Here is a 25,919-nt window from a genome sequence, read left to right on the forward strand (position 1 = left end):
TCACACTAAGATGCTGACGTTAATCTGGTCTGCCAGTCCCCAGCTCCATTTCTGGGGGAGACTTTTACCTAAAATACGGAAAGAGCCTGGTGCCTGGCAGAGCCTGGGACTCCGCACTAGGGGTCACAGCCGTCGCAACCCCCCCCCCCACTTCCTTTCCTGAGCTCTCTCCCTTTCTGGCTGCCCCTCCCTCCCCACTCTCTGCCCTTCCCACCAGCCTCATTTCCCACATCCCTACCCCGGACCGGCCATCAATGGCTGTCCTCTGAGAAAATGCGCGGTGTGGGGAGTCAGTTAGTCAGGGAGTCCCCAGAGATGTAAGGGGCCCATCTTGAACTGCTCTGTGCCTGCCTTCTGTGCTTCCTCGTGAGGAAGAGAGGCCAGGATCTGGCTGGACAAGAAGAGGCAGGGGCTGAGGGAGGACGGCACTTTACTGGGCACTGTCCTAGGGTGAGGGATAAGGGGATGCCCGGTCCCACGGCTAGGAATGAGGACCCACAGGCTGTGACAGGTAGACCTGTGGGGCTTGCCTGGGTTTGGGGCCTTTGTTACTACAGTGAAAAATCCTTGGAAGCAATAGGATTGAGGGGTTTTTGTTGTTGTTGTTGCTTTTGTAGCAACAAAGGAGCCCGGAAACCACTAAATTTATTGGTAAGGATAGGGTCTCTGCTAACCCCCACTGTATCTTTCTTCTTTGTGCAGATAAGAAAAAGATGCCTCCTCTGTGTGGTCACAGCCTGGTGCCAGGGCTCACGGCTTGGCAAGTGGGATTCAAGCTGGATTTCAGTCCTTACTCTTGGTCCGGCCCTCTGGGTTGGGCGCTTTGTGCAGTGAACAACCTGGACAACCATACATATGTGCCAGGTGAGGAACCCTGGGTGGTAGTAAGTAGCTTTACAGGGAGAGAGAAGCAAGTGAAAACCCAGGTCTGTGATAAGAAACAGAGCCTGCTGTGAAGAAGCCTCGGTCATGGAGAGGATTCAAAAACCCATGAGGCTGGCAAGAAAGGCAGAGAATGGGGAGAGAAGAACAGCTAGAAAAAGAGGGCTCAGGGAAGAAGGCAGAGGAGGGGCCAAAGGCAGTGACTCCTGGTGGGCAGTCCCAGGGCCTTGGTGAGACTGAAAGCCTTTGAGATCCTAAAGAACACTCCTTTAATAGTAAGATTCTGGCGATTTCAGAGGGCAGGGGCAAGACGGCCCGGTGGTTAAGAGACTTGAGTTCAGATCCCAACTCTTGACTCTTGGCAGAGCTGAATGACCTCAGGCAAATGACTGAAGCCTCAGTTTCCTCAACTATAAAAATAGGGAACTTAAAAAAAAAAAAAAGCATCTCCCCACAGGGCCCGTGGGAGGAGGAACTAAGCCAGGCACCTGCCTGGACGGATGTCTGCTATCAGGAGGGGAGGGAGGCAGCCTGGGGCAGGGCACCTCCCGGCCAGGCCCCGGGGGTCCTGAACCCACCCCTGTGCTGGCTGCCCCAGCTCACCCTCCAGCACAATGATGGCGAAGTCCTGTGCGGTCTGGGCCTTGCGGGTGGCGAAGCACTGGTAGGCCCCGGAGTGGCTCTTCTGGGCCGAGGTGATGAGCAGCGTCTCGTTGCTGAGCCCGCGGATGGAGACGGCCTCGTCGGGCAGCACCAGCTCAGTGTTGCGGTACCAGCGGATGGTGAACTCCGGGGAGCCCAGCAGGGCACAGGACAGGATGACCGTGCTGCCAATGCCGGTCTTCAGCTTCTTTGGTGTCAGGGTCACGTGAAGGGGGTCTGGGCCAAGCCAGCAGGGGAGGGGGGAGGGGGAAAGGTGGGGGGAGGAAAAGAAAAGAGAAAGGGCTTACCGTGGAGCAGTGTGGCTGGGGGTGGGCTGGGGGAGGCCCTGGTTCTGTCTCCAGACTCCTGGTGAGGGGGACCGGGCCGAGTGAATTCCCTCTCTAGACCTCAGTTTACCCGTCTGTCAAATGCCAGCGTCAGGCCGGGAGATCGCTCTGTACCTCTTGTGATGATGGCCTGCACTTTCTCGATGTGCACGTCGGGGGGGGGGGGGGGCGGGGAGCAACCTTCAGCTCATAAGGAGGACGGGAGATTGGCTGGCTCGTCATCTCCCCTGACCCCCACCTCAGAAACCAGGGAGGCCCCCGGGGCCCTGCCACCTGTCTCTCACACCCATACAGGTAACCAATTTACACACACCAGGACTCTGCTCTTCACCCCCACCTCCCCTGCCCCGCTGCAGGCCCCCAGCTCCCAGCCCGCAACCATCCTCCTCCCTCCCTGCGTCCCTCCATCCGTTCTCTGTGCTGTGGCTGGCCACTGTCCCGCTTGGAATGGCCATGGTGCCCAACAACTCCGTGTGGCATTCAAGGCCACCGGGGCCCCTGAGGACCTGCCCCCCCTTCTCAGCTCCACACTCTTCGAGCAGCAGTGCCCTGTCTGGGCACCCTGGGCTATTTCTTGCCCCAGAGCCTCCACCTAGAGCATTCTTTGTCCCCCTTTGCCTAAGGCCTACTCATCCTTCACACTGCGCTCAGGACATCTCTGCCAGGAAGACTTCCTAGATACCACTCCCGTCCCAGGCTGGGTCAGGACCCCTCTTCTGGGCCTCCCTGTGTGTAACTAGGACCACACGAAGCACGTGGTCTCTTAATCACTTCTCTGTGTCTGTCTCTCCCTCTGGGTGGTGAGCACTTGAGGACAGAACAACGTCTGTCACCTTCCATCTCTGCCCCAGGCTGGCCTCTCTCTCCAGATCCCCGTGGGTTTGGGGTTCCCTATAGGAGAACCCTATACAGGACCCCCCGTGACAGAGCCTGGAGGATAGGGGACCCCAGCCTGGCTGGGCGGGGTGTAGTCAAAGCGCACAGGAGTCTGCTCACGCTGAGTTCTCCGGCTCTCCCCGAGTCCCCGCCCTGGAACCGCCAGTGCACACGAGGCAGGTAGCATCCCGTGCGTCCCAGTCCCCAGCTGGGGCTCCCACCTTCCTGCCCTGCACACTTGGAGACAAGATGGGCAGAGGCTTGGGGGGCAGAATGGGGGTGTGTGTGTGAAAAGCATGCTTTCCTGTCTATGGCCCCGGCAGAGAGGGGCAGTCAGAGAGGACGGAAGGCAGAGAAACGTTATGTCACTTTCCCTTGACCCTGGCTGTCCAGCTGAGCCCAGTGTGGGAGGAAGATGGGCAGCTGAGGGTCAGAGGGGGAATGAGGTGCACCTACATGTACAAGCCAGCTGGGGTGTGCCCATGGCTGGGGGCGGCCACTCGTACGTCCGGGCGCGTGTGCCCGGATGTGAGCATGTTGGCAGGTAGCACGGGTGCCTGTGTGCTGTGTATGGGTACGGTATACGTGGGCATGTACGTACGGAGAAACGGGCATGTGAACTTTCAACCCACCTGCCTGAACGTGTGTGTACATGTGCGTGTGTCTACGTGTGTATGTGAGTATCTGCTCGCCTATGTGTCCTGAGGCGGGAGCTGTGAACACCACATTGCCCAGAGTCAGGCTTGCTAATTTTCCGAGGACTCAGGGATGTGCCGCCCTCCTGACCTGTGCCCCGAGACAGCGTGTGTGCATATATGTGAGCATGAGATGAGAGAGACAGAGAGAGAGAGAGAGAGAGAGAGAGAGTGTGTGTGTGTGTGTGTGTGTGTGTGTGTGTGTGTGTGGCAGGAGGGTGGGGAACAGGGGGGAAAGCATATTGAATGATTTGGGACAGTACTTAGGGCGAGGAGTGGGGTATCAGCCCTGGTCCCTCCCCCTGTCTGCCGTGCTGGCTGGGGCGCATTAGCACGTGAGGAGCCCCCGTCCCCTGAAACGGGGCTCTAACCCAAGCATCTGCATCATGCACCGTCACTCCCACAGTGTTTCCTGAGGCTCCTGCTCTTCCCGCTTCACATGTGTTCACATGTGGGGGGGCTTCTTCCCAGCACTGCATGCAGATGATAAACGTACCCCGACTGTCAAGATGCCCTCGTCTATGGGAAGGAGACGGGGTCACATCTGGGCTGAGGATGACAGGAGACCAGGCCCGGGAGGCCAGCCCGGCGGGGAGAACATCCGGGGGTCTGCAGACCTGCAGCTCTATGCTTTTGACATGGGTGGGGGTGGGGGTGGGGCGGGAGGGCTTCCCTACTCAATCTTTATGATGGAGGGAACTTCTCTGCAGGATGGGAGCTGGATCCTCTCTGGACGGCCTCCTCCCACTGCCCAGGTTGAGTGACCCTCACGATGCCGTTCAGTACAACATTCAGGGCCTCAGGCTGTGCTGTTGCTCTGCAGGAGTGAGATTCCCCAAGGGTCTCCAAATCCCAGGCAACCTACTGCCCACGCCCTTCCTGCATCCCAGACAGCAGGCAACTCAGAGAGTAGGCCTCTGGATTCCAGGGCTGGAAGGGGCCTCTCCACTTTGCCGGCGGGGAGCCCCAGGCCAGGTCACACGAGGCGGGGGTGGGGAGGGGTTCTCTGGCACTGGCCCCTCTGCCCACCTGGGGGCTCAGCAGCAGCAGGGGTCTGCTAAGGCTTTCCACTCTCCCCAGGGGCTTGCTGGACCCCAGGAGGCCCGGGGATCTGGGATGGGGGAAGGAACAGGCAGGACCAGAGCTGATGCCCCGCTGGTAGGTCCTGGGAAAGTTGCCTTGGTCAGTTATGCCTGTGTCTGATCTGATTGATCAGTGCCCCGCTCAATTATTGCTAAATATTCTGAATATTGTCTCTGATGGGATACATACATCCTCTCTACTGGATTAACATCAGCACTGTTTAGACTAGTTCAGACACTCCCTTCTCCCAACAGGCCAGGAAGCGCTGTGAGCTCACTACGTCACTGTCACCCTCATGGTTCCTTCTTACCCTTGTGACCTCAGGAGGCAGGAAGCTCCCGGGATCATTATCCCATTTTGCGGAAGAGGACACTGTGGTGGTGATCACCGTTATGTGACTTGCCCAAAGTCGATTGCTCTCTGATAAAACCAGAACCGGGGGCGCCTGGGTGGCTCAGTCGATTAAGTGTCTGACTTCGGCTCGGGTCATGATCTCATGGCTCGTGAGTTCGAGCCCCACATCAAGCTCTGTGCTGACAGCTCAGAGCCTGGAGTCTGCTTCTGTGTGTGTCTCTCTCTCAGCACCTCCCCCCACCCCCCACGCATGCTCTGTCTGTCTCTCTCAAAAATAAATAAACATTAAAAAAAAATTAATACCAGAGCCAAAAGCAGACCTTCTGATTTCAAGCCCAGAGTTTTCTGGGATGTGAAACTGTCTTCCCAAACCAGGGGATTATCCCCTGGGGCCGGCCAGAGGCAGGTGCGGTCCCTCCCTGTCACACTGCAGTGCTCTCAAAGGTTACTGGGGCTGGAACAGGGGCTTCTCCCACTCACCAATGACTGTGAGGGTGCCTGTGGCCTCTGCTGAGCCAAAGGTGTTGGTGACCTCACAAATGTAGGTGCCGCTGTCCTCAGTCCGCAGGTCACTGATGGTCAACCCTGTGATGCGTTTGGTCCAGCGGCTGTCGGCCGGGAGGGGGCGGCCGTCCTTGAGCCAGCGGATGGCAGGGATGGGGTAGCCGGAGGCCGTGCAGGGCAGCTCCACGGTGTGACCGGCCCACACTTCCTGGGAATGGAAGCCGTCCAGGATGGTGGGGATCGACTCGGCAGGGTCTGGAAGGCAGAGAGCATCAGTGGCCCTGGCGAGGCCTGAACAGGATGAATTGGGGGTGGGGGTGGGGAGGCAAGCCCCCAAACAGGCACCTGCTACCCCCGGATGGCCCGGTGTGGACAAGACCTCCTGATGTCCCCTGGGCCTCGGACTCTGGCCCAAGCTCTCCTACTCGGGCCGGACATAGGTCCTGAGAACCATGACTGGAAGCAGGGGCTTGTGGGGGAAGAGGCTGGGGAGGGCAGACTAGGCTAGAGTGACAGACAGACAGATGGAACAACGGAAACAGCGAGAGGTGCAGAGAAGGAGAGGGTGTGTGTGAGAGCTCCCTTCACAGAAACAGTGCCTGGAGTCTGGCCCAGACCCAGGAGCAGTCATACATACCCTGTGACACGAGAATCAGGACTTCTCGAATTTGCGATTCTTGTCAAGTCTTGCTCTGGGCCTCAGACTGGACTGGGGGGTGCCCTTCAGGGATGCGGGGAACAATCTGCCCTGTCCTGTCTCCTCCCACCCGCAATCCTGGCAAACTCAGAGAGGGCCGTGCATTTCCCTCTGCACCCAGAAGGATCCAGAAGTTAAGCCTTCTGCAAACCACACCTGCCACCCCGAACGATTCTCTATTTTCCATTCCCATACCAAGAGAAACCAGTGGCTGCCGGACCCGTGGCCCGGAACCGCAGAAGACCCGGGCCCCTGGCTGGCAGGGTTCTGTGTGTGATGCTGTGACATTTCTGAGTGGTGATCTGGCTGCTCACAGCCTCGTTCTTACCCTCAGAGGCCTCCCCGAGTTTTCTGCCTTGGGGGACCTCCTCCTGCTATAAAACCTGCATAGGCTCCCCTCTACCTCCATGATACAACTCACACTTCTTATCCTGAGTTAGGCCTGCTATGATGTGGGGTCCGGTCCCGGCCAGGTCCCTGGCCTAGGCTGCCCTCACCTACCTCCTCGTGGCAGTGGTTTCCCACTGGTGTCATGCTGTGTCCCCACACTGCCCTCCCCGCCGGATGCCCAGCCTCCCGCTCTGCTCGGCCGATGCCTCTTCATCTTTCACAAACCAGCTTCCATGTCGCCCCTTCTGGATGCCCTCCTCCCCCCCCCCCCCCCCGCCACTCTCATTGCGTCCCCATAGACTTTCTTCCTCTTCTATTTTCAAACAACCTTTTCTTGTTGTAATGAAAGGGCGAAAAAATGTAACACACGCACACGGCAAAACTTCAGAAAGGAGAGAGAGGCATGAGGGCATGAGTGTGAGAGGGAGGCTCCCTCGCCCCTGCCCTCAGCCACCTCATCTCCCTCCCCAGAGGCCCCCACTGTTGCCGCTTTGCCCGGGGCCCTTTGCAACAGCGGTTAGCACCGGGCCACGCATCTGTCTTCTGCAGGAGACCGCCAGCATCTTGAGACAGTGGTGATCCATTGTATCTCCCGTGCCTGCAGAGAGCAGGGCCGTGGCTGTTGAACCACGGACGTCGGGAAGAGGACGAATGGGGGCACTCGGGCACAGGGCGGGCCAGTGGGCTGATTTGCCAGCTCGCAGAGTTTTTATAGGCTCGTAGACTAGGAGAGCTGGCTTAGCAGTCTTGGAGACCACAGACAGGGGAGGACCCTGAGACCAGAGAGGCGCGGTGACCTATCCAGGATCACACTGCAGAGCCAAGATCACCGGCCATGGTGTCCCTGACCCTTGCTGAGAAAATGGAGGCCGAGACGGAATAATCTAATACGGACTTTTGCTCCAGAGCGAATGGTGAGAGCGGCAGACGCCCCCCACCCCGGCCCCTCCTTGACTGAAGGCAAATTTCTTCCGTCATCGGCGCATCTCCCTTGGAGAAGGGTTGGGCTAGGAATGCTCTCTGGGGGAAAGACTTTCTCGAAGACTCTCTACTCCCTCCCTACCGTTCGTAGCTCTTCCGAGGGAGCCTGGGCTGAGGATCAGGACAGCGCAGTGCGGGTGCAGGTCACGGATAAACTGTGTGACCGTGGGTGAGTCCTGTTGTGTCCCAGCGCCAAAGAGCTTGGCCGAGCGAAACCACTATGCAGATGTGCCCGGCAATTACTGTTTGGCACCCGCCCTCCCTCCCCACCAGCGTCTGCGGCCTCTTCCCCACACAACCCTGTGGGAACGGTCGGGATAAACAAACCCGGTGCCAGGCAAGAATTACTCAATGTGACACTTAATTGATGCAAAATACACAAATTCCGTGGCACAGCGCAGAATTTACAAGCGGAGGGGCCGACGGGGCGGTGGAGGAAGGGGCGGGGGGAGGGAATTAATCACCGAGTCTCAGGCGTGAAATTAAATTCTGAGGGAAAGAAACCTCTTTCATTACTCCGGAGCAGAAGTAAAATGCTGCGGCGTGTACGGGCGACAGCCCGGGGGGATCGGGCGCTGCCGGGGCTGGTGCGGGGCTGGGGGAGACAGATGGCTGGGCCCCGAGAAATCTCCGGGGGCGTTGCTGGGGCTGGGGGGCTGGGGGCGCCCCGGGGAGGCTGCTGGGACCTCCCCCCGGTCGGACGAGCAGCGCTGCCCCGGAGAGGCACCCTGAACACGGCTTCTGCACCTGACTTTGCACTCCCCGAGCTGGGGCGCCCTGGGCTAGTCCGCCAGCCTCTCTGGTCACTGGTTTCCTCTTTATAAATGCAGATAATGTCTATTCCACGGAGTTAATGCTCGCGGAAGCTCCTGGTAAACGCTAAACAAGCACGTACATGCACAGAATGGTTGTTTCGGGGGTGCGTTATAGGGGGCTCGGGCTACTCTTGTCACTGCCTCCTTCACCTTGGACAATACAGAAAAATGGCTCTCCTCCCCTTCCCCAACACAGGCACTTTGGAAGGGAGGAGGAATACTAACGCAGCAACAAAAGGCCACTGCCAAAACAGCGCTCCCTGCGGGGCAGAGCCCAGACTAAGCCTTTTCCATCTGGTATCTATTCTTCCCAGCAACCCCCGGGGGGCGGGGTATGTTTTGTCGCCCCCATTTTACAGACGAGGAAGCTGAGGTTTGGGACGTCCCTTCGTTTGGGCCAACTTGCACGTGGTGAGGCTAAGCCTAAACCTTGGGCTGGATTCAGAGTCCTTCCTCCCCGCCCTCTGTATCCAGCTCTGCGAGGACCGAAGGGTATGGTGGAGGCCCTCGTCCGATGACCATCAGAGACACTCTGCCACCTGGGTCCTTCTGCTCCTTCCTCTCGCCTCAGGGCCCGGGCAGACAGGGGCAGCCGTCCCTTGGGGTGCGCGGGCTCAGACCCCCTCCCCCCCCGCCCCGGTGCCACCTCTCCATCTGCTGACCCGGAGCTTCTGGCTAGAGAGGGGCCGCACCCTTCCCGGCCACCAGCCGGGGAGCCCTCGGGGGTGCGGGCCACTACAGAGTGAACCGTCTCGGCGGAGACCACGGCCAGCCTCTCTCGTTCGGGACTGACGGAGCCCCGCCTCAAGCCGGAGAGGATCTGCGGCGTGTGGGGCCGGAGGCCGAGGCCCCGAGCTCCCCGACGTGCCCCCCTCGCACCCCCTCTGCGCCGCCTTGCTCCCGTATCACTTGCGTTTTTGCCGAGACAAGCAGCTTGCAGATGGCCTTGTCACATCACATCACATCAGGGCCGTGTCACCGGCGGGGCCCCTTCCCCTTGGCTCCCTCTGCTTCCTTCCCCCCAGGTCCCTCCTGCTTCTCTCAGATCTCGTTCACTCTTGTCTTCCCCTCTGCCTTTGTCTCTCTGCGTAGGTTTTCTTCCGTTTTCTCCCTGTCCCGGGTCTACTCTGTACCTGCGCCTCTCCCCTCGTCTGGCCGGGGGCCTCCCTATCTTTACTCCCGTGTCTCTTCGTCTCTGGTACGTCTCTTATTCTCTTCCTACCTCCCCCGCTTCTCCTCACCGCCGGTGGGGAATGGAGACCAGCAGGAGAACGGCTGGCATAACCTCCAGTCTAAAGAGTGTCTTTTTTGAGAGACACCTGCCCACGCTCCCCCCCAGAAGTGGAGGTGAGATTGGCAGGATGAAGGGGCCAAGTATGTGTGCTGGAGAAAGAAGCCGGCCTGCAGGAGGGGGATGTCTGCACTGTGCCCACGTTTTAGGAGAAGCATGCAGATGAGATGCAAAACAGCATGTAGACAAGTCCCCATAATTTGGAAGGGAAGCACTCCAACACATTTGGGAGCCGGGCTGCAGATTCTGAAGTCCAGCCACGAAGACAGGGCCTCTTAGTACAGTCGCCTTGCCTTCCCGCGTGACAGTTTCCCCTGGCATTGGTTAATTCCACAAATGTTTACTCAGCACCTACTACGTGCCAGGCCTAGGCCCAGGTGCTGGAGACACAGGGGAGAATCGGAGAGCCCCACCCCTGCCCTGCTGGCTCCCACTCTCCTGTTCTTGCCTCCAAACGTGCCGGGCAAATGAGAGAGGGGTCTGGGCTAGAGTTCATCTGGGTCCTCACCAAACCCCAGAAGGTCAGAGTCAGACAGAATCAGAGTGGTCATCTAGTCCAGCTACTTCTCTGGGGTCCCCGAGAGGTCACGTGATTGGGTGAGCCTAGCCTCCAACACCACTGCTCTATCCGTTCACCCTCCCTCCAAAAGCCACTCCAATCCCACCTCCTCGAACAGCAGAGATGGTCAAATTGCAGGTCACAAACCGCGAGGAACTTGTGAAATCCATTTGGTAAGTTGCGACCAGCATTTAAGTAAATCAAAATTGGACAGCGTCGAATAGAAAATATCAGAGTGCATTTAAATGCACATGGTAGGAAATACCAGAGTGCCTGGCACAGGTTAGGATAAAAATGTCTATCTGTAGATCGCAGTCAAAAGAGTTTGAAAAAGTACAGTTCCAGAAAAGCACTGTTCCTTGAGGGGTACCATGTGTCCTCTTTACTCTGTGACTGGGGCATGAATGGGGTGTTCAACTGACCCCTCCCATGGGGGTGTCCACACTCTGGATGCAGAGTGTGAGTCCTGGCTTTGCCTCCCACTGTCATGATCTCATGGGTTGTGAGTTCAAGCCCCGCATCAGGCTTTGTGCCGAGGGCTCAGAGCCTGGAGCCTGCTTCAGATTCTGTGTCTCTCTCTCTCTGTCCCTCCCTGCTCACGCTCCGTCTCTGTCTCTCAAAATAAATAAATAAATAAATAAAATAAACATTAAATTTTTTTAAAGTGATGATCATTCCAGAATAAGCATCCTTTATTTAATTTACAAATAGTTTTGCTTCTGAATTCTATTCTGCCTACTTTTCAGCTATAACAAAAGAGACACATGCACTCAGAAATAGGTCAAATAGAATCTTAAGATACATTTAGAGACACGAAGGAAAAAAACCTTCCCCTATCTGATCTAATTTCACCTAATCGTTAACTATGTTTGAATATCAGGTTCTATTTAGGAGCTTCCTGGCAGCAAAGGCAAAAAAAGGAAACAGAAGATGGATTCCATTAACCCTCATTATCTGATAAATGGCAACACATCAGTTCTTCAGATGAGCCCGCTTCCTTAGGTACAGACTCTGAAGTTCTTACATGAAGGGCCCTCCACACCAAGCTGGACGACTTCTGGCCCAGGAGGTCCTATGTTTGTGTTCCTTAAGCTCCTTCTCCGAGGCTCCCGACTGCCTAGATACACAGCAGCCTTCCCGGTCCCTGGTGCGGACGTGCCCACCCCAGGGCTGGGCTAGCGCCCGATGCAACCCCCTCACCTACCTGTCACAGAGAGGCGGGCCCCATTGCTCTGCCGGGTCTCCCCGCTATATTTGTGCTTGGTGATGCAGCGGTAGGTGGAGAGGGCGTCCTCTTTCTGCACGTCAGAGATGTACAGCCCGCCGTGGTGAGTAATAAAAAACCTGTTTTCTGGAGACAGAATCAAGATATAATCCATTACTCCCTTGGCTGGGCACACCACCAGAAGCAACTCAGGCCGGCGGCCGGCCTTTCTCCCAGAACCGTTATTCCTTTCAGTGTTAGATGCTTCAGAGTTTTATAGAAGTATAGTAGGCTTTAGGGTCAGACCGAGACCTGGGTTCCAAACTGACTTGTCCACTTATCAGCTGTGTGATCTCGGAAAACTTACTTCACTTCTCTGAGCCCTATCTGTACAACGGGGTGCAAATAACACCTCGCGGGGTGGATATAAGGATTAAAAATAATAATAAAGTGGCACATAGCAAGTGAGGGTCAGCGTCACCCGGTGAATGTCAGTCCTCATCTCTCCTATGTCTGTGCAAAAGCTTGCAAAGCTCTTTCACGTCCATCGCTCATTTGTCCTTACAACCGTTTGTGCGTCCTCTCCATTTTCAGGTCACACAGCCGGTAAGGAGAGCAGAATCGTATATTCACTCATCAAACAGTTACTGAGGCCAAGCTCTGCCAGTAATGGGGATATAGAGATCCAGATACACAGTACTAATTCAACACACAGTTCTCGAATGCTCGTTTTGTGCAAGGCGCAGGTGCAGGCACTGTGCTTTGCTTTTCCAGGTCCTACTGTCAGGACTCGGCAGGGAAGCCAGAAGGACAGGCAGTAAGACACCCATTTTGCTGATGGTGACATATGACTCCACTTAGAGATGGAATGGGTTTCCAAGGTCCTGGGGCAGACCTTGAATTTGAGCTAGTGAGCGCTGATTTTAAAAGGGGAGAATGTGGACTTGACAGTTGCGGGGGGGGGCTTGCATTCAGCTTCAGACTCCTGTAAGCTCATGGCAGGGCCCTCCCACCCAAGAGCCAGCCAAACTGGGATTGAGGAGCTAAGTTTGGGTCCCTCTGCCTGCTCTCTGGGGGCTAGGCTGCTTCCTCCCGCCTGGGTGCTGAGTGACACCCCCCTCCCCCTCAACCCCTGATAAGAGCTCTGATACTGGCTCACTCTATTAGAAATATTCTGGGTGGCTCAGTTGGTTGAGCATCCGGCTTGGGCTCAGGTCATGATCTCGCGGTTTGTGAGTTCGAGCCCCGCGTCGGGCTCACTGCTGTCAGCGCAGAGCCTGCTTTGGATCCTCTGTCCCCCTGGCTGTGCCCCTCTGCTTGTGCTCTCCCCAAAATACATACATATATATTTTTTTAAAAAAAGGAATATTCCGTGACGCCCCACCCACCAAGCACAAGCCTCAGTACCGGGGGACGGGGATCTCACCGGTGACACTTTGTGACAAGGCATGTTGTACGTAGGGCTGAGAAGCTTAAAGTGTCTACCACAGCTTTGACAAGGTTCTCCAGCCTTCCTCGGAGGATCTGTGGCTTCAGCAGCCCCTCCCAAAGTGGAGAGCTCTGACTTTTAGAGAGATCTTCCTGGGTCACAGTTGGTCTCCTCGAGGCTCCCTCCATGGGTCCTGGTTCTACTCATGAGAGCCCCACAGAGCTATCCTGAGCCCGGGTCACTGCCACATTGCCACACACACTGGAAGGGAGCTGTCACGCCCTTCAATGTTTCTGCAGCCTAAGCAGCGTAGGGGTTTGTGTTTTAGTATTTAAGATGGGTTCAAATAACTTCGTCAATCTGGGTGATGTCTTGTTTCTTAATAAACTTTGGTTTATCTGCACATCTCCTAATCTTCCTGCTCTCCCATACACCGTTGTATAGGACTAGACCTACTATGTGCCACCACTTGGCCAAGTGGCCGGGACCTAGCAACTGGCCTCGCGTGACCAGCGCAGGAGAGGGCTGGACTGCCAACCCCCCCAGCCCAACATGGTTTGCTTCCTACAGGGGACAGAACGGGAGTAGAAGGCAGCCCCATCACGCCATGGTCTCACACTCGACTGGCACTCAGCCAGCGCCCTGGTCTTGCGTCTGTGAACCGCTGTGAGGACACCTGCCGTCTCTCCACCCTCGGACACCTGGCTGTTGTGGGCCCACACCTGGGACGTCACGTGGTTCCTCCGGTGAGTGACGTGTTGCTGCCCCCCCCCCCCCCCCGGGTGCATGCTTGGCCATGTGGCAGGATGCCAGTCCTCTGGACCCCCACCGTGCCCCTCCGGCACACGGACCACACCTCACAGACCCCCGCTCAGTGCTGTGGGTTAAGAGACATGGAGGAAAGTGGGAGGGAGCCCAGCCCTGCTGCCGGCAGTCGGAGAGGACCCGGGGGAAGCACAGAGAAAGCCTGGCTTCCCCGCCAGACTCTGAACGTGCCGTTTTGTCTCCATGTTGTGACATCCCAAAGTCAAATGCGGAAGCTCTCCCGTGATTTATTATGTAACTGGGACTGGAATACAGAAGTATGGGAGGGTGCTGCTGATCAGAAGTACCCGGCCGGGGGCGTGGTGGCAGGGTGAGGAAAAACAGGAAGGACCCCCGATCCGGCACCAGCAGCTTGGCCCCCGTGATCTCGCAGCTCCCCGCACCCCAGGAAGACGGTGCATTTGGTCCTACTGGAATTCGAAGCTGGGAAGGGGTGCTGCGGTGATGTGGTGGGGAGCTGGGGTTTCTATAGCAACAAGCAGCTGCTGCATCTGATGTTTCACATCCTTCATTGTCCTCATTTCCCCCCTCCCTTCCCCCCTTCTTGTGCATATTTAATTGCAGTAACGTTTCCAGACACAGTGTATCGTTCCTCCTGAAACAAAGGCGGGCCGGCCGCAGCCGGGGGGATGCACAGTGCTGGAGAGAGGGGACGGAGAAATCAGGGTATTATGTTAATCCCCCCTGGGGGCGGGGGAGGGGGGGACTTGTGCAACATCAGTTCTGCATGTTTGATGAGAATCAGATGACGGGCCCTGCTGGGGAAGGGAAGCAGCAAGAGGCCTGTGGAGTGAGCGGCAGGCGGCGTTGGGCGGGGGGGGGGGGGGGCACAGCCAGCTGGTGGGGGGTTCAGAGGGGCCGGGGCCCCACAAAACGGCTGGCTCTCCGATGGGGTGCCCTGGCAGTCAGGCAGCCCCCACCCTCCAAATGGGACCAGCCATCCCTGGAATGGGTAAAGGAGCACCTATCCTATACCCTGGCCCCTTCCGCCAGGGGGTAGGCTGGGTCCAGCCGGAGGAAGGACAGAGTGGCAGCCGGGACCACTGGGTCCAGCTTGCATCCTGAGGCCACGTGGGAATGCGTGTCTGGGGTCTTGTTTGGTCGACACCAAGATGGGGAGGTACGAATGGCATTTCGTGGTCAGGGGCCAGCAATGCTGGATATCTTGGGTAATAAATACTGTCCGACCCCAAATGCCAGTAGTGTCCATATGGGTTTACGCTGCAAGATCACTTTCCCTTAGGTGCCAAGCTTGGGACATGAGACCGTGTGCAGGGGCGCCCCGGTGGCTCAGTTGGTTCAGCATCCGACTCGCGATTTCAGCTCAGGTCATGATCTCGCGGTCGTGGGGTCGAGCCCTGCATCGGGCTCTGTGCTGACAGCCAGGAGCCTCCTTGGGATTCTCTGTCTCCCTCTCTCGCTGCCCCTCCCCTGCTCGTGCTCCGTCTCTGTCTCTCAAACTAAATAATTAAGCGCCAGAAAAAAAGGACTGTGTCTAAACGTGGACTCTGCCATTGATGCTGCTTGTGTGTCACATGTCAAAGGCCGTGGCTCATCTGTGAACGGGGCCATGACCAGGAAAGTGCTGCGTGTGGTTAAGGAAACCTTTCTTTTTTAAAAAATTTTTTTAAATGTTTATTTATTTTTGAAGGGGAGCGAGACAGAGCATGATTCGGGGAGGGGCAGAGAGAGAGGGAGACGCAGAATCCGAAGCAGGCTCCGGGCTCCGAGCTGTCGGCACACAGCCCGATGCGGGGCTCGAACTCGTCAACCAAAGATCATGACCTGAGCCGAAGTCGGACGCCCAATCGACTGAGCCATCCAGGCGTCCCTCTTCTTTTTACTATTACTAAAAATACTCCACCTGCTTCACCATCCTTCTTCCAGGTGATCTGGAACAGGCCTCTCCTTTTTTTAAAGCTGCATATTTACCAAGTACCTAATACATGTCAGGGCAAGGATTTTATACACACTATCTTATTCAATCCCCACAACCCTTTGCAATGGATACTGTTATTTTTACTAACCAAAGCACAGCGAGGTTAAATAACCCACCCATAGTCACACAGCTAATAAGCGGCAGAGCCCAGATCGTTAGTCTGCTTCTTACGCTCTTCCAAGTCTCGGTGTCGACTGAGTCTCCTAGAAGAGCAGCACCTCTCATAGGAACGTATGGTCAGCCAGCCTCTGCTTGGCCGCTTCTGTCAGTGGGGTGGTCACTACCTTACAAAGGAACGCTCATCCGTTCAGTTCAGTTTGGCTTGATTTATCAAGTCTTTCCGGGGCACCCCTCAGTCCTGGACTGGGCTCCCTGGAGAGGTCTTGGACCTAGTCTCTGCTCTTTGGGATTCCACAGTTAGAAGACAATGTCCTACCGCCAGGAAGGGGCCCGTTTGGGGGCTGCTGAAGGGTGGGGAGGGGATTCAACGGAGGCCATCGGAGAGAAGAGGAAGATTAAGAGGGGCCAAGCTAGCTGGTGTGGTTGGCCGAGCCCGGGACTGGATTGCGGAGACTGGATTGGAGTCCGGGCTCTGCCACTAATGGTGGGGTGTGTACTGGGTTGAAGAGTATCTACCCCATCCCCCCCCCCCCCCGCCCCCGCCAAATTAATGTCTACTCAGAGCTTGTGAATGGGACCTTATTGGAAATAAGATCTTGGCCAACACAATCAAGTTAAGGTGAGGTCATACTGGATGAGCGTGGGCCCCGAATCCAGTGTGTTCTTCTAGGAACAGGGAAACTTGAACACAGGCACACGAACACGGGGAGAAGGCCATGGGAAGACAGAGGCAGAGATTGGAGCGATGCGTCTGTAAGCCAACAGACGCAGGCATTGCCAGCAACCCCAGAAGCTAGGCAAGAGTCGAGGAAGACCCTCCTCCAGAGCCTAAGGAGGGAGCAGGTTCCGCCCACACCCTGATTCGGGACTTCTGGCCTCCAGGACTGTGAGGCAGTAAATCTCCCTGGGTTAAGCCGTCTGGTTGTTGCAATTTGCTACGGGAGACCTGGGCAACCGACACAGGGTGACCTGAGGGGAGTCCGGTCATCTCCCAGGCCCTCAGGTGTCCCGTCTGCAAAAAGAGGAAGAAGGTGGATCCGGTGTGTGTCTTTAAGCATGCCTATACGTTAGAATCATCTAAGGAGCTTTTAAATTAAACTCAGAATCTCTGGGCGTGTGGCCTGGAAACCGGTATCCAAAAAAAAAAAGCTTTTCGGGTCATGTAATGTGCAGCCAGGGCACAGAACCACTGGGTGAGATAAACTCCTGGGGCCCCTTTGCTCTGACAACTGATGTCTCTATGATGGCACCAAACTTTGGAGTCTCACTTCTCCTTCAGGAAAAACGACTTAATAAACGGGACTTGTGTCCCAGAGCTGTTGGGAGAGTCAGACGAAATACAGCATGCGAGGGTCCCCAGCACGAACAGCCCCACCTCAAGGAGGTGAGGGGCTCTCAGTCCCCGTGGCCAGGCTTCCTGCAGATTCCCCCCCTGCCTTCTTCCCCAGGAGCTTGGGAATAAAGGGGACCCTCCTCTGCAATTTGGAGGCCCCGCACACAGGTGCTAAGGGAGCCAACAGCATCTTCTCTTTTTCTAAAAGGTCAGAGAGCCGGGCCTCAGAGACTCCTGAGAGCTGCAGGAGCCTCGGAGAGAGGATGATAGAAACCTCGGGGCTCCTGGTGGCTCCAGAGGGCTGTGAGGGGGAACAGCTGCCCTCTGCAGAGGCACGGCCTCTCTCTGCTCTCAGAGGCAAGTGTGAGGGGAAGTTTGGTGGGGAGAGGGTGCCGGGCAGAGGAGGAGGAAGGACCGAGGGTTTTTCGGGAAGGTGTGAGCTGGACGGGTCCTACTCAGGCCTACTCCGAATGCCACAGGGACAGCAGCTGCCGAACTGGCCCCTCCTCCAACCGTGCCCAACCCGCAGCCAGAGTGATGCTCTATAACCCAAGTCGGATTATGTGGCTCCTTTGCCCCAAACCCTCCAATAGTTTCTCGTTTCACTCAGTGCTGATGGCCAAATAGATGCCCTAGAAATAAATCTTTCTAGAGTGAATGAAAGAATGAATGAATGAATGCATGAAACTTGCCCAAACTCTAAGGTAGTTTTATCCCCATTCCACTCACAAGGAGATGGCCGCTCAGAGAAGTCAGATAATTCTACCTCCTCCAGGAAGCCTTCCCAGATTAGCCCACTCCCATTTCTGAGTGTTTCTACATCTGGCAAACCTCTTGCACTGCTCATCCCTGTTCCTGCTGTATTCAACCAGATTTTTAAAAAGGATTACTTTTGAGGATTCAAAAGTCAAGATGAAGCAGCATGGTGGTTCCTTGAGATAATATAAATAGAATTACCACGTGATCCAGTAATTCTACGTCTGGGTATATACCCGGAAGAATTGAAAGCAGGTTCTTAAAAGGATGTTCTCTCACCCATGCCCAAAGCATTATTCGCTGGAGTCAAGAGACAAAAACAACCCAAGTGTCCCCTGATGGATGAGTGACAGAGAGAAGATAGTAGAGACAAACGATAGAATATTACTTAGCCTTAAAAGGGAAGGAAATTCTGACGCAGGCTACCGTATAGATGAACCCTGACTACACTGTGCTAAGTGAAATAAGGCAGTCGCAAAAAAGAAATACTGTCTGATTTCACTGATATGAACTACCTGGAGCAGCTTCACACAGACAGAAAGTAGAATCACGATGCCAGGGGCTGGGAGAAATGGGGAGTGGATGTTCCACGGGCACCGAGTTTCAGTTTTGCGAGATAAAGCTGCCCTTAAACACGACTGGACTTTAGGCTGGGCTGAAATTCTCCTGACATTCAAACTCAACACTTAAAACTGATTAAGATGGTAAATTTTATATTATGTGTACTCTACCACAATTAAAATAAAAAAAAATGTTATTGCTATTTTTTTTTAATAGACTCCATGCCTGGCATGGAGCCAACATAGGGCTTGAACTCACAACCCTGAGATCAAGATCTGAGCTGAGATCAAGAGAATCCAATGCTGGGGGTGCCTGGGTGGCTAGGTCGGTTGAGTGGCCGACTTTGTCTCAGGTCATGATCTCACGGTTCGTGGGTTCGAGCCCCGCATCGGGCCCTGTGCTGACAGCTCAGAGCCTGGAGCCTCTTCAGATTCTGTGTCTCCCTCTCTCTCTGCCCCTCCCCAACTCACACTCTGTCTCTCTGTCTCTCTCTCAAAATAAAGAAACATTAAAAAAAATTAAGAAAAAAGAGAGTCTGCTGCTTAACTGACTGAGCCACCCAGGTGCCCCGTAAAATAAAAAAAAAAAAAATTAAAGTCAAGATGATAAAGAATTGGGATGAGTGTCTTTACGAAGTAGTGAGTTTCCGGTCACCAGGTGTATTTAAGGAGAGGCTGAAGAGACACTTGGCTGAGATACAGCATAGAGGATTTAAGCATTGAATAAGAGAAACAAATTGGGTCGTCTTTAAGGTCCCTCCCTTCCCAGATATGTATAAATTCCTAGCTTAGAGAACGGCAGAGCTGCGAGACTTCTTGGAGATCAGCTGCTACAGTGGTTTTTAAATCAGGGTACATGTGCTCGTCGCCACCCCAGGACTCTGGCTGTGGTTATTCCTCCGTGCCTGAAATGCTTTTTCCTTGACTCACCCCCGGCCCCGTTCAGGTCTCTCAGTTCAAGTGCCAGCTCGTTGGAGAAGCCTTGCCTGACCCCCTCTATCAAAATTAGACTGTGCTCCGCGTCCCTGCCCAATTCCTTACCCTGCCTGTTTGTCTTTGGAGCACGTGGTGTTTCTCGCTGACAGCAAGGAGTTATTTTAGTATCCCCGCTCCAGAACATGGCTGGCACATAGAAGATATTCAGTGCACGCGGAGGGAATGGAGGGACCCCGGTAGGAGAGGAGGCCCCGCCCATGGAGTGAGACATCAGGCTCCAGCCTGGAGTCCTGTCCCGAGGTCCCCCATACCCTGGGGTCTCTCCCCTCTTACCCATGGCTGCCATACTGTCATGGCTTGGGCCACTGCTCCCCCCTTAGGTTCCCCAGCTCAGCTGAGTCCAGGCGGGACATTAAAGCAAGACTGATGATGGTTTGGAGCTAACACAGGGATGTAAACAGACAAGGACGTGGCTGGGCAATCTGGAGAATAAACTATGGCTGACTCATCTTCAGAGGGTGGCCCCTGCAGGGAGTGACCTCACCTTCCCAGGAACTACTCAAGCACTTGGAGACCCAGGGCAGCCGGCCCAGGGAGAAGAAGGGACAGAAACAGCCCCTCTGAAGCGTGCCTGAGGCTGGCCTTCCACTGCCCTTCCCCGACCCAGGACCTACCTCTCCCTTAGCTGATTGGAGGGGAAATACTACCCTCGCCTGGAGGAGAGACCACTAACAACAGAGGTCACTGGTTCCAGGATGGAACCCCATTAGGGTCCCGGGACCAGCTCTGAGACCAGAGGTATGCAATGCAGTGGTGAAGGCCGAGAGGCGCTTCGCCCCTCTGTGGGCAGCAGCAGAACTGAGCTGCCGTGGGCGGGGCCATCTCTCCCTGCCTCCAGATGCTAGAGGTTCCCACGGCTGGGGCCTTTGAGGAAGGCGATCCGTGTCCAGGAACCCGTAGCGGTGAGCTTCCCCTCTTGGGCCCTTTTGGGCATCCCTCATGGGTGGGGTCTGCTCGGGCTGGGAGACAAATCCAGGCCTAGCTGGTAAAGCGTCTTAAATCATTTTATAAACTCAGCAAGAAAGACACCCCAAAGTGCACGAATCAGTGAGCACCCATGTGCCAAGCGCGTTCCCACATGGCCCCTCTCTTAAGCGTCATCCGCAGCCCATCACCAGCAGCACGAGCTACTCCTCTTGTTTTACGGATGGGGAAACTGTGGCTCAGGCGGGGCCCAAGTTCAAGTGACGCATCTAGTGAGTGGAAGAGGCAGGATTCCCACCCGGGTCTCCTGAACCAACCCAGAACCGCTGTCCCGAAGCCCAGCTGCCAGGGGGGTGTGTACTGTAATCTGGAGGGGGCTGGCCAGAGCCAGGAGGTGGACTTCTCCAACCCTTCTGGCTTCTTCCAGAGGCGGCTGCCCTGTCCCTGGCCGGGACCAGCGTGGTGGGCGAGCAGGGAGGTGAGGGATGAGATGATCCCAGCACCAGAAGGCATTACAGTCCCGACTGCAAGAACGGACGCACTGTGTCCCCCAGGAGGCTGCTGGGCAGTGACGTAAGAGGTCAGGGGCATCCGGCAGCGGAGGCCTCAGACCTAGGCAGCAAAGACGCCCTGCCATGTCGGGGTGCCCTGTGACAGCAGGAAGGCGTGATCGGGGGCTGGTGGCTGCATGTGTCTGTGACAGAATAGAGCGCGTGTCCTGTCACGTGCACAACGTCAGGTGCGCTGACACAGGCCGGTGGGGCATCGCAGGGGCCAGAGAAGGGGATGGCAGCTCGGGGAAGTGCATACTTGGGGTCAGAAATGGGAGGTTTGAGACCTGCCTCCTACCAACCGTGTCGCTTTAGGAAAATCCCTTCACCTTTCTGGGCTTCGGCTGTCTCATCCCCTAACCGGGGATACTGACCCCCGGCGTGCTCGGCTCACAGCATTCTTTTGCAAGGTCCACGTGACAATGTCTACGAGAGGGTGCTGTGGCATATACCACACTATACGTGTGTAAAGGATTACTACCGTAATACGAAGTATGCAAATAGCAGACGCAAGTGTGCAAATATGAAGTATCACAAATGCATGCGTGATTATGACATATATGTGGAGCACAGGTATTTTTGCAGGTATCGCGTTGAATGAGCGAATCCTGGCTGTAGAGATGCTTCTGGGACGATGCCTCTCAGCTGCTGGAGTTAGAGAAGCTGCTGCTTCCTTCCCGAAGCAAGAAACCCAGAAGCTGAGGGAGGGGTTTTTAACCTTGCCCACACCCCTCACCCCTCCAAGGAAGGTCTCAATCCACAACAGGGATATGGAGTTGGGGACGGAGGGAGGTGGGAAGAAATGCGCGCGGCTTTGCACCGAGAGCGGGACTTGGCTAGGGTTAGAAAAATCCTTCATTGTGCCCTGGAAAAGAAGACACACTTAGCCTGCCAAGGCCCAAGTTTGTTTCTGGGGCAGCCTCAGGATGCCAGAGCCTTGAAGGGCCTCTCTCGGCCCCCAGGGCCGTCCCAATTCCACAAGAGTAATTGCGATCAATACAGGTTATGAGTTACAGCTCCATCCAATACAGATTTACAGCGACGATGTGGTCAGCCTGCAGCTCAGAGGTGAGCAACACAGCCCAACCACAGGCAAGCTCTTCCCTCCCGGGCTGTCTTCCCCTCGGGGCAGGGTGGGTGGGGGTGGTTGATGCTTCTGGCTGGTAGAATTAGCCCTGCCTGGGGGGTCCGGCACCAGGCTCCCCTGCAGGAAGCTATTAGGGCCAGCTCTGCCCAGCTGCTTCCTTTTATTCCTTCCTGTGTCTCCTGCTGATGGTGAGACCCTGGGGGTACCTGCCAGCCTGGGTTTGAAAAGCCCCAGGGAAGCCAAGGCCCATTCTGCCTCGGACTCTGGCCTCCCAGCATTATAAGCCCCCCACCCCAAGATCCCAGGAGAGATTTGCAGCAAGGTGGACGGCACATGGCATTTGAGTCAGGAATTTGGATCCAGGTCCCGACCGCTAGTGCTGGCTGGCTCTAAGTCCTAGATTCTCCCTGTTATGGGCTGAATGGTGTCCCCACAAAACTCCTATATGAAGCCTTAATCCCCAGTGTGGTTGTATTGGGAGATAGGGCCTTTAAAGAGGTAATTAAGGCTGAGTGAGATCATAAGGGTGGGGCTCTAATCCAATATGATGGTGTCCTTATAAATAGAGGGGGAGATGCCAGGGACGGATGCGCACAGAGGGAAGACCGCGGCGGGGACACAGTGACAGGGCAGCCATCTGCAAGGCAAGAAGAGAGGGCTCAGGAGAAACCAAACCCGCCACCCCGGTCATTTTGTTACGGAAGCGCCAGAAAACGAATACACCCCTCCTCCAGACATGCTGTTCTCTGAGGGCCCTTCCAGTGCTAAGATTCTCGAGTCGGGATCTGCCGTGTGAAGATAGCGGGGTGAGGACTTTAGGGTAGGAACGGGGAGGAGGACAGAGGTGAGCTGGTCCTGAAGGTCGTCGGGCGTGCCACACAGGTTGGGTGTAGGCAGTGAGAGCATGAGGGGCGGGGACTGAGCCAAGACCCCCTCAGTGGGCATTGGGTGTCAGAAGCAGCGATGACGTGGGCGGGGAACCGGCCCTGGGCGTGGCCTTGGGTCCCAGGGACGGCCTCGTCTGCACTTGCTATCAAACATCCAAATCTGATCCACCCAATGGACCCACTGCATGGAGCGAGGCACAGAGGGTCCCACAGCTCGTCCGGGCCCGCTGCCCTTTCCCCACGGAACGGAAGTCGTGCAGGGCACGCACCTCTGGGTTGCGAGGGGGACTTAGAGGGACGGGCGGTAGGACTTCTGCTGTGAAGCTTGCATGGGGTACGTCGAGCCAGAAACTTTGCCCTGTCTCCAGCTGGCAGGAGGCACAAGGGAATACTCAGGCGAGGGTTCCACTGGGCAGCTAAGCCAGAGCCTGCTTCCTGGCGCAAGGGCTCCCAGGTGCTGGGGAAGGCACCATGGCCCCCAAATCTGATGCCAGGCTGGGCTGGGCTTGGCATGTCGGGCTCCCGGGTGGCACCATGTACCACATGTGTTCCCAGGGGCCCTGGGGACAGGTCTATGCCCTTCTGTCTCCACCACTACCCCCGTAGGTGAGAGGGTGAGTGTCAGAGCGGAGGGCATGGAACTCTCTGGAGGGGTGCCGACCTTATCCTATTCTCACGGGGTGTGGCTCAGACTCAGTTTCTCCCGCAAGGCGGGAGGGTCCCAGAGCTGCCCACAGGGGTCATTTTTTCCCTAGGCTGAGTCGAGCCACGGGCCAGGCTTAGCTCCAGCACGTGGCTGACTTTGAACTAGGCGCACTGAAGCGGTCTCCTCATCTCCACGCCTCATACCTCCACCCGGCCATGGTCTTCCAAGAAGGGATGAGACGTTGCTCGGAAGGCTACCATGGCCTAGAAATGTCATCTAGGGGAGTCTCTCTTCCGGAAACACTTAGGCAGAGGCAGGCCTGGTGGGGCTGGGAGAGGAGAAACCTGGTTTTGAACTTGCTGGGTGACTTCTGACAAGTTGCGGTGCCCCTCTGGGCCCGTTTCCCTAAATGATGAACAGGGGGATGGAACCATTTGGTCTTGAAGATACTTCCCAAGCCTCACTTTCCTTGTGATTCTACGATTTCCCTCCACTCGGCTGGACAAGGGTGGGTGTCTCTCTTTTTAACCCCACCTTGGTCAGAGCTCTGAGGGGTGCTGAGCGCAAGAGACAGTACGGACTCAACCCTCCAGGGCCAGAGTCATCTACACGGATACAGCAGCCCCTGACCCCCGCCGTCGCCCTAGCCTGATCATGCCAAGCTGCTACCACCCAGGACTCCCCATTTCTGCCCTGTAAGGGAGATTAGCCAGGTCCCCGATCTTTTTCTCTGCCTGTGGCCTCTACAGGAGACGGGGTCACTGGAGGCACAGGAACCTGAGGTCTCACGAGGACCAAGGAAGGTGACGGCATGATGGAGCAGAAAAGGCCCCGTCTGGATTCAGAAGGGCTCGGATTCGAAAGTTTCCCTTCCTTGCTGAAGGTGCTGGGGGAGCCATTGGACCTCTTTGAGCCTACCTCCTGTGAGAATGAGATGGGTCAGTGAATACACCCAGTGCGATACCTGCTGTGCAAGGAGTCAGTTGGAAGTTACTGAAGAACGGAATGAGTTAATGAATAAACAAATATACAACTGTCGTAGCGGCGGGGTTGGGGGCACTCACCGCCTGACCTGGGCCTCAGCCTCCAAGCGCAGGGGGCTCTGACTACTCCCACCACCTCCAGCTGCCCACAGGCTGGCCTCCTAAGCAGGCAGGAGGGTGTGGGTTCCCAGGGAGGGACCAGGCTCGGCTCCCTGGGGCCCCGGCGGAGCAGATTGACTGCTCTGGGCCGCTGAGACCTAGAAGGGCGTCAGCACTGTCACTGGAGCGCCCCCAGGGACCTGCAGCTCACAGGGGGCACAAGGATGAAAGGACTCGGGAAGGGGAACGAGCCGGGGAGCCCGGGTGGAGGGAGACAGAGAGCAGTGGCCGGCTTCCTCTCTCCCTGAGTCCTTTTCTCCAAATACAGCTCTCTCCTTCTCTACCCCAGGATTAGCACACATCTCTCATTCTCCTATTGCAACAAGATTTTATTTCTAATTATGCTGTAATAAAACTGGAGCACTCCCCGGCTTCCTTTCAAATGACTTGTACACACAGTGCCGATCGGATCCTCCTCAGCCCCATTGTAATAGCATTTTCCTGACATTCATTAGACATGCATGAGAGGGGCGCTTTAAGAATAGCATCGCATTTAAATGGATTTGCTGAGAGAGGAAGATGAAAAAGAGAGAGGCGAGGGGGGAGGAGGGAGAGGGAGAGAGGTCTGTTGAACAAACCACAAAAACAAGATGCCATAATCACAGGGTGCTGAAATAAGCCTCTTTCTTCCCCGTCCTCCTCCGGCTGCACATGGCAGAGCCCAGCCCGAGAGGCGGCCTCCCAGCCTCCCGGAAGCCCCCACCCCCACTTTTATGTTACCCACTGGGGGGGCTTCATAGCTCCTCACTGCTCCATGTGTCAGATGCTCATGGCGTAATGGAAATAACTATTATTACGATTTGGGAAAGCGGCCTTGCTTCTACAGAACCCCGGTCACCAGGCGGCCGGCAGGGAGGGGGACCCTGGGTGCTTGGACCTGGGGGAGGTGGATGGGGATGCCCCCCCCCAACCCAGGGCTCGCCTCGAAGGTGTGGCTCCCACCTCCTGCTCTCCACCCTCCCCTCTGTGACCACGCTGCATCTCGAACCCCCATGGGCCACTGAATAGCTGGGGTTTTCCTTGTACCCTGGGTGACTCTGCGGTCATGGACGGAGTAGGAGACCCGTTCTGACCCCCTGGTCCTTGGAGGCCTCGATCGGGCCCCACCCACCTCCCCAGCGAGCACTCGCTGCAAGTGCGTGTACCATGACGGGCCGCCTCTCCATCCCGGCCCCCTACTATATGTCCATACCTGCGTGTGGCCTCATCTAATTCACGCACCTTGCTACAGCCACGGACATCTGATCCCACCGAGGCTTCCTATGTCTCTCAGGATAAAGACTAAAATCCTTAACAGGGCAGCCAGAACCCAGCATCCTTCCTCTGACCCCACGTAGGGCCATCTTGGTTCCAACTGCAGCCACACTGGCCTTCCTCTGCTCCTCCAGAAGTCCCACCTCCTTC

The 25,919-nt window shown here is 56.2% G+C and overlaps 1 protein-coding gene across 6 annotated transcripts in view; it reads right to left on the minus strand.

Annotated features, from left to right (window-relative positions):
• The window catches only part of DSCAML1 (DS cell adhesion molecule like 1), a 350,085-nt gene that overhangs the window by 93,622 nt on the left and 230,544 nt on the right, over positions 1-25,919 (minus strand). For all 6 annotated transcript variants that reach the window (XM_047877987.1, XM_047877989.1, XM_047877990.1 and 3 more), the window contains 3 exons: positions 11,321-11,467; positions 5,360-5,638; positions 1,486-1,761 (listed from right to left, as the gene is read on the minus strand). In XM_047877987.1, coding sequence (XP_047733943.1) covers positions 1,486-1,761; positions 5,360-5,638; positions 11,321-11,467 — 702 coding nt within the window. The remainder of the gene's footprint in view (positions 1-1,485; positions 1,762-5,359; positions 5,639-11,320; positions 11,468-25,919) is intronic.

The sequence above is a fragment of the Prionailurus viverrinus genome, chromosome D1 (genome assembly GCF_022837055.1).
Source record: "Prionailurus viverrinus isolate Anna chromosome D1, UM_Priviv_1.0, whole genome shotgun sequence".
Classification (NCBI taxonomy): Eukaryota; Metazoa; Chordata; class Mammalia; order Carnivora; family Felidae; genus Prionailurus; species Prionailurus viverrinus.